The sequence below is a fragment of the Nilaparvata lugens genome, chromosome 1 (assembly GCF_014356525.2).
Source record: "Nilaparvata lugens isolate BPH chromosome 1, ASM1435652v1, whole genome shotgun sequence".
Classification (NCBI taxonomy): Eukaryota; Metazoa; Arthropoda; class Insecta; order Hemiptera; family Delphacidae; genus Nilaparvata; species Nilaparvata lugens.
This window is the reverse complement of record NC_052504.1, coordinates 6,646,716-6,655,102: the sequence shown is the minus strand read 5'-3', so window position 1 is coordinate 6,655,102 and position 8,387 is coordinate 6,646,716. Positions and strand designations below refer to the sequence as shown.

Genomic DNA, 8,387 nt, shown 5'->3' with positions numbered 1-8,387 from the left:
TAAATCTTTTCCAGTTTGAAACCACGTCACCCTCCAATGTGAGCGGTTCCGGTCACCTTCATTCTAACCAAAAAAACCTTACGGACGGTTACCGACGCCAAAATTAACTGTTTTTCACTTTGTCAAATTATTTTCCTCGTCGCCATCAAAGTTACCGTGCTCAAGTACTGCCAGACTATCAACAAACAAGTTTTCTTCTATAGCTTGAACCCGTTTTTTAAAAAATTTGTTAGAAAAATGGTTAGGCTTACCGCATTTATAGCATGCCTTACCTATTAATAGCAGGACACTGTTTATTAACGTAGATACCTCCACATCTTGAGCAATAAGTTTGTCCTTCTTTAGTTGAAGAGTAATGATGTTGTCCTTCTTTAGTTGAAGAGTCCTTCACTCTGGTAGAAAATTTTTGTCTCTGGTGATGTGAAATAGAGTCTATATCCTGATGTCCTTGAATGTTTTCTACTTGTTGTTTCGTCTCCTCAAAAGTCTTACAGATTTCAGCTGCCTTATCCAAAGTCAAGTCCGGAATATTTGAAAATGTTTCTTGCACTTCACTTCTATGCACTTGGAGAAATAATCACTTATGATCTACAATGGGACCAAATGCAATCTATGCTCAATATTAAAAACGTATTATAGTGAGGTCCACGTTATAATGACAGTATTTGATTAACAATTGTGTTGCTATCCTTGCCGACAAAGCTATCATTTTCTGGCTCTGCAACGTTGCCAGATCGTTTTTTTAAAATGTAGAAGTATAATTAATTTACAAAATATTTTATATCAATTATGAAAATGTATTATTCAGTCATTAAACAATACATGTTCTTGACACAAATAAAATATTTATAATATATATATAATATATATATATATATATATATATATATATATAATATATATATAATATATACATTGATAGATACATTATCATTCTCAACTATGAATGGGCCCGTTCTGTATACATAGAATGTAGTAAATTGTCCGATTCACAATTTACCAGGTAAAAAGTTCCGCGTCCCATGGGAAGAAATTATTTTGACAGATTCTGTACCAGAAACCAGTTCCAGTTCCACGGTCCTGTCCCATAGTCGACGCATGGTAAATTGTTCCAACAAGGTACAGTTCCAACTATCCGAGCTCTCATTGGTCGGTTGAATTTTGTAGTCTGCTTGCTTCTCTGCGGCTGCGCATGCTCTGATAGCTTGTTTACCATAGCATAGTCATAGAATACATAACCAACAAAATTATGTTTGATAACCATTCGTTAAATGAATTTTTCTCTATAGAAAATTTGAGAGTAATGGAATGAAAGAAATGCACACTTTTCTAGATGAAAAATTTGTAAAACAGCCTTTCTTCATTCACGCAGCTAGTGAACGACACATTTTGGTGTAAATCAACTTTATAAGAGCGCGCCAAAAAGCTTGAACCAACGATTTTGAAATGGCGTTCCATGGGAACATTCTGCACTAGTCACGTGATGGAACAATTTACGATTGGAACTGGAACAATTTACTGTATACAGAACGTACACATTGATTGGGGAAGAAACAACAGGATTAATGCCCAAAACTGTTTCATTCCCAAATTTGGATATTGATTATTTTCAACACAAATGAACAGTTTATATTACATCAGATATACCGGTATCATCTATAGAAGGCGGTGGCAAGGCAGAGGAATCGGCAAAGCTGTTCTCCTATCTTTCTACACTGTTATTGTAACGTGGACCTCACTATAGAAGTTCTTGGAATTATAATGAGAGTTAATTTAGCTCTCAAACCCAAATGCATGCTGAGAATTCAATAATTACTGATGTTACTGAATGTATACTGATGTTACTGAATGTATACTGATGTTACTGAATGTTTACTGATGTAAATCCGAATTTAAATTCAATAGTTTCGTCCTATTCTTTCCCATTCCATCATCTCAATACTTGGAGAAGAGCTTTATGAGCAGTTAAGAAATAGTTATTTGTGCAACTAGTGCGCAAAGTGACAGTTTGCTGCACCGAAAGAAACGTTTACGCCCGAGCCGTAGGCGAGGGTGGAATGGTTTCTTGAGTGCAGCAGAGGAGCTTTGCGCACGTATTTCACATTAAATTTTTCCTACCGTTACCATTGAATATGAAAAGTGGGTAATTATGGGTAAAATTCCCTGAAATCCATCAAATGTTTTTCTGGGTAATTTTATTATTAATAAAAACCTTAATTTATTGTCAAATTGAATAATGTAGTAGTAAATGAATGAAGGGGCGGCTGTCACTCATGTGGTGGCTGTCCTTGGTGTCCTTAATATTATTTTTCAAAATAGACTTTTAATCATAAAATTACACATAATAGATTGATTTGGTGAATACCTAAAATAAAATTGTGATTTTGTGAATTTCAACAAAGCTCTTTTTTGTGTTTCAGTCAAGAAGAAAAGATAAGAAAAAATCTTTCAATGATTTGAACTGAACTCATTGCTAGCGATCAGACACATGTCTCTGCTAGCAATTACTGCCGGTAAAATGAGTACAACTGGGATTTCAGTTATGTTATATGTAATTTATTTTTATTATTTCTAGAATAGAGTATATTCTGAATTTCTGTACGATGTACCCAATTATTATGTGAATTTGTAATTGTATAAATCTTGTATATATGGCAAATAAAAAAATTATAACGTGCACCACAACACTATACCACAGTCACTGTTACCAACATAATTTTGATTTTTCTGCACTGGTGCTCCATATAACCTTCTAACTATTTTGCGTTGCCATGTTGCAAATCTGGAGTGCAGAAAAATTTTTTCCCGCACTAGAGCGGAAAAGTGATTCTTTGCGTTCTGTAATCAGTGCAGGAATGGCCACTTTTAAGGGTAACTGTAGGAAAAATATATTTGAGGTTTCTACATTTATCATGAGTAAATGATATATTCGAGGTTTATACATTTATTATGAGTTATTTAAGCTCTCGTAACTGAATATATGTTGGGAATTGAGGAGTTTAGTTCTGACCTGATCCCGCTTCATCATCTCGATATAGCTGTCGACAACCTTCTCCTGTTGCATCATGTCTGGCAGAGCCCCACCCACTTTCAGGAGGGTTTCTGGGCTGCATGTGTTCAGGCCAAATATGAACTGCCGAAGGATGCCCTGCGTGCAACAAACATGAAAATATTAGAAAGGAATGAAAAAAACTATAGCAAACAAATACGGTTACAGAGAATAAAAATAAGAATATAAGAAGGAGGACGGTTACCGATAGTAAGTCGATATTCATTCCAACCACCGGCACGAGTCAGAGTGATTGACAACACCACACGAGGAGCCGACACCCCTACTGCTGCCTGCCCCAGAAGCCGACTGAGTTTAGGTGGCCCAGGGCGACCATAGACCTAGCTCCGCAGTGCAGGAAGGTTGCCTGACTGACTCAGACTACGCGCAAATACAGCAAATAATGGCAGTTGCTGGAAGTGCAAACGGTCACAGAGGCCTTTCCACCCAGACAAGGTCGGCGTGGCTCCGCCTAGCGGATAGACGAAAGATCACTCGGTTATTTGAACCCTCCAGCCAGGCTCAGCCAAGCAGCCGAAACTAAGAACAATGGAGTGGCGATCTCATTCGCTTTCATCACCAGCTTGCTTTCTCACGATTGTTTTGATTTTTGTGTTACCTATAATCAATAAAAACTCCAGTCACCAGTAAAAAGTTTGCGGAAACGTGGTGAACTACCATATTAATGACTTTTCATTATGATTTTCAATTATTTAATAAAGTTTTTGACATTCTAAGTCTTCTAGCTAAACTTGGGGTCGCTGAGAACGAATCTGCAATCATAATTTCTCTTTTATGAATAAATAAAAGAATGAGAGTATTTATTGTCAAGAGAATTAAATGTATATAATATTCATAATTGTATTTTATGATTATTAGTTTATGCTCTAGATGATTGAGTATTATTTTGTATGCATTGTTTTTGGCAATAAAGTTTATTATTATTATTATTAAATATCGGGGCACCGAGCTTCGCTCGTTATTTATTTATAAACTATTGATAAACAGAACACAATACTTTAAAATGATTGGGGTAGGACTAACAGGCACAGCCCAAAACTGCTTCTTTCCCGAATTTTGATTTATACATTATAAATAGTCCAGAGAGTAGGTTTTGTCCCATACCCTTGAATTCAGGTTCAATTTTCAGTCCAAAGATTTAAAAACGAAAAAGTTCTAATTTAGATTATTTGCAAACCAAATTGAATAACAAAATAACACTCACTAATCACTTAAAATTGTCAAATAATGAATAACTTAGAAAATTATGATATACTCTACTTTAAAATGATTATCATGACGTCATGTCAACAAATCAGATTATATTAATCAAGCAGCTTAAAATTTCTCGCTGATTGATTACACAGCTGGAAATAATTCTGTCTCTCTCCGACACACGCATCTTCTGTTTCAACAGATGACGAAATTATCATCTGTTTTTCCAAGGATAAATAGCATTGTTATCCTTTTCATGTTCTTCAGAGAGTTTTCCCAGGGATGAGACCTAGTGCAATCAAATTTTTATATCATGAATCTACTATGTTCCAAATTTCGTCAAAATCGTTAGAGCCGTTTTCGAGATCATAAATAACCAGATATAAAAATAGCCAGATAACCAGATAGATATAAAAATATAAACAGATATACAGAAATTGCTCGCTTAATATATAATAGGATAACGAGAAACCCCAGCTGCTGATCTTCCGGCAACCGTTAACAGTCATCCTGCAATGCGGCCGAAACACTTCCAAGCCAGACACCCATCTCAAATGACAACAACGCCAAGCTGTGAGAAACCATCCTGCACTGCGGCGCTAGGTTAAGAGAACGAGTAGGATAGTGTGGGTCAAAGACTACTCGACTTTGAAGATTTGATTTTAGATCCTGAATTGGTTCTATTGTCTTCAAATGTAAATTATCATTTATTAATAATCTGAAAATTTAGCTGTTATTGATTAAAATTGTAGAGTGAAAAATGATGCTGTGGAACTTTTACATAGGGTAAACCAGCCCACGTTGGGACACCAAAATTCAAACAGCTATAACTTGGACAAAAATACAAAAAATCTAGATTTTTTAATTATATATTGTATTTGCTTACACTTTCATCCTTGAGGATGGCAACTACATTGATCGTCTATTTTTTTATTGCAAAAACAATTTTTGGGGAGTGTCCCAACGTGGGCTTAAGATCGGCTCACGATGGGACATCCCTTGCCCAGGTTGGGATATTGGATTAAAAATAAGCAATTCATTATTTTTGTCAATTTATAACATTTTATTATAATTATTGATAGCATAAATACATTATTTGAAACTTTTATTAGTAAAAACTATGATCAAAAGTAATTTGCACAAAGTGTGTTTGAAATGGCTACCTCTGAAGCTACATGACATGCTATAATCATATATAATATTTATTTATAATTTATTTCATTGATATGTAGCCTACATTGAGTAAAATAAGATTCAGAAGCAATGCTCGTCGTTATAATATGAGCATATATCATGATTGCAGTGTCCCAATGTGGGCTGTCCCAAGGTGGGCAGATGGTGATGGCTTTGTTTTAGACAGAATAACTGGATTAAAATTAAGAGTACAATAATGTTCTATGTGTCAAAATATTCATAAAATAATACAGAATGCATATTAGCTGTGAGACTTACCTGAAATGGTGATTGTTTAAAGTAAAAATTGAAAATCCTCTACTCAAAAAAAAACTTTGAGGTTACAAAAACATGCTTTTATTTTTTCTTAATAACGACTGGCGCTACATCCGAAATTATTATGTCTGTAATAATTAAGGCTATAAACAGCTGATAAAACATCGCAGTTGTTGCCAAACTAACACTCACTAATTTCCCACAACTTGAAGTGTCCCAACGTGGGGTGGTTTACCCTAATTAAACACACGAAAGCATGCTCCAGTGAAATAAATATTTTTTTATTAAAATAAAGTGGATTTTTTGACAATATCTCAAGTCTTTTCAATTAGCTGTTAGTGAAACACTCAGATACAAAATTGGATATGATAAACCCCGGTTGCATAAAAGCCTGTTAAATTGCAATCGTAATTAAATGCAACGAGAACCAATCAGAGAAGAATTCTTTACGGAAAGGCTTTCTCTGATTGGTTATCGTGGCAATTAATAAATCATAATTACAATTCAACAGGCTATTGTGCAACCGGGCCTGATACTCTCGGATACCAAAACAAACAAATCTATAATTAAGATATATCGAAACCAAAACAAAACAAATCGATAATTGCAATACATTGATAATTCCGATATAACAATAATTCCAATACATCAATAGTTTCGATACATCGATATGAGCGACAAATCGACATCAACGCCTACCTGGGGCCCGTTTCACAAAGGTACAAGTAGGTTACAAGTCTTGTTGCCAACCATGGTTTTGGAGAACAGCTGATTACTAGCGTTTCACAAAAGCAGAATTGTTAACTTGTAGTTACAATGGATTTCTACAAGTTTACAAGTGATTTGCTTGTTACGAACAAGTGTTTCACAAAGATTTTCATTGTAGCCAACAATTTTTGTCGAAATTACTTGTTCGTAACTATGAAATTTCTACCGAAGTGGAAAGCTATGTAAAGGATTTACAAGTGATCATTAAAATGATTTTAAATATTCAATAAATATTTCTAATAATCAAAAATGCCCTATAATCCTCTAAAATTCATTATTTTGGGAATATATGCATCAGGAAATTGAATTTAATAAATTTCCAAAATAGTTATTAATGTGTTACCTCATAGGTTATGTGTACTATAGTATATATATAGTACATCTACTATATATATATATACAGAGTACATATACTGCATAGGTTACAAATTCAGCAATAAATGAAGTAGACTGTACAAAAAACATTATATTGCTTTCAAATATTTTCAAAGTAATTATTGAAAAGTACAAGTAACCTTTATGAAGGATGAAAAAAATAAATCATCATGAGAATAGGTTATGTTTACTATTGAAGTACTTGTAGACTTGTAAAATTGTAAACTTGTAAACTTGTAGATCATGAATTTTTGTGAAACATGAGTACTTGTAAACTGTAACTACAAGTACTTGTTCGTAACCATGGTTGGCAACAATACTTGTACCTTTGTGAAATAGGCCCCTGACGCCTACCTGTAGGTTGTGCAGATGCATGGCGAGCCGCGCTCTCGAGGCGAATTGCTCGACCGAGTGACCCTTGGTGAGACTCTTCTTGTCGACCAGCTCGACGGCGGGGAACTTGTCCTTGGCCTGCGAGATCAGCACGTCCGACTTCCACACCAGGCGCGGAATCAGTAGCAGCACCAGCAGAGCGTCGTTGTCACCTGGCAAACAAACATACACCCAATTACAACTGATGGAGGAGGATGAGGAGTAGGAGGAGGAGTGAGATAAGCAGAGGAGGGCTGAGAGGGGTGGAGGAAAAGAAGAAGTAGGTGAGAGAAGCGGTGGAGGGCTGAGAGTGGGGAGGAAAAGAAAAAGGAAAAAGAGATGGAGAAGAAGGAGAAGGAGAAGGAGAAGGAGAAGGAGAAGGTGGAGGACAAGGAAACGATGAAGGAGAAGGAGAAGAAGGACAAGGAAAAGATGGAGGAGAAGGAGGAGAAGGAGAAGAAGGACAAGGAGAAGGAAAGGAAAAAGGAAAAGGAGAAGAAGGAGAAGGAGAAGGAGGAGGAGAATGTGAGGGTGAAAGAGAAGAACAAGGAAAAGATGAAGGAGAAGGGGAAGGAGAAGGAAAAGAAAAAGGGGAAGGACAAGAAGAAGGAGAAGGAGGTAATGAAGAAGAAGGAGAAAGACAAGGAAAAGAAAAAGGAAAAGGAGAAGAAGAAGGAGAAGGAGGTGATGAAGAAGAAGGTGAAGGAGAAGGTGAAGGACAAGGAAAAGATGAAGGAGAAGGAGAAGAGAGAGAAGGAGAAGGAGAAGGAAAGGAAAAGGTAAAAGGAGAAGACGAAGGAGAAGGAGAAGAAGGACAAGGAGAAGGAGAAGAAGGACAAGGAGAAGGACAAGGAAAAAGGGAAAGGAGGAGAAGGAGAAGGAGGAGAAGAAGAAGAAGAAAAAGAAGAAGAAGAAGAAGAAGAAGAAGAAGAAGAAAAAGAAGAAGAAGAAGAAGAAGAAGAAGAAGAATACATGAAAAATGAGAAAGAGGCGGAGGAGAAGGAGAGGATGATGAGGAGGGCGAGGAGTTGGAGAGGCGGAAGAGAAGGATGCGTAAAAAAAGAAGGAGGAGAATATAAAAAGATTGGAGAGAAGAGGTAGAGAAAAATGAGGAGTACGAGAAAGTACAGATGTTTTACCTTCTCTAATCTATGACCTT

The 8,387-nt window shown here is 36.0% G+C and overlaps 1 protein-coding gene across 1 annotated transcript in view; it reads right to left on the bottom strand.

Annotated features, from left to right (window-relative positions):
- Window positions 1-2,947: 2,947 nt before the first annotated feature.
- LOC111061116 (dynactin subunit 1) overlaps window positions 2,948-8,387 on the bottom strand; it is a 52,268-nt gene continuing 46,828 nt past the window's right edge. The window contains exons 15-16 of the mRNA XM_039419868.1: window positions 7,211-7,401; window positions 2,948-3,148 (exon numbers count right to left, since the gene is read on the bottom strand). Of these exons, the coding sequence (XP_039275802.1) occupies window positions 2,948-3,148; window positions 7,211-7,401 (392 nt within the window). The remainder of the gene's footprint in view (window positions 3,149-7,210; window positions 7,402-8,387) is intronic.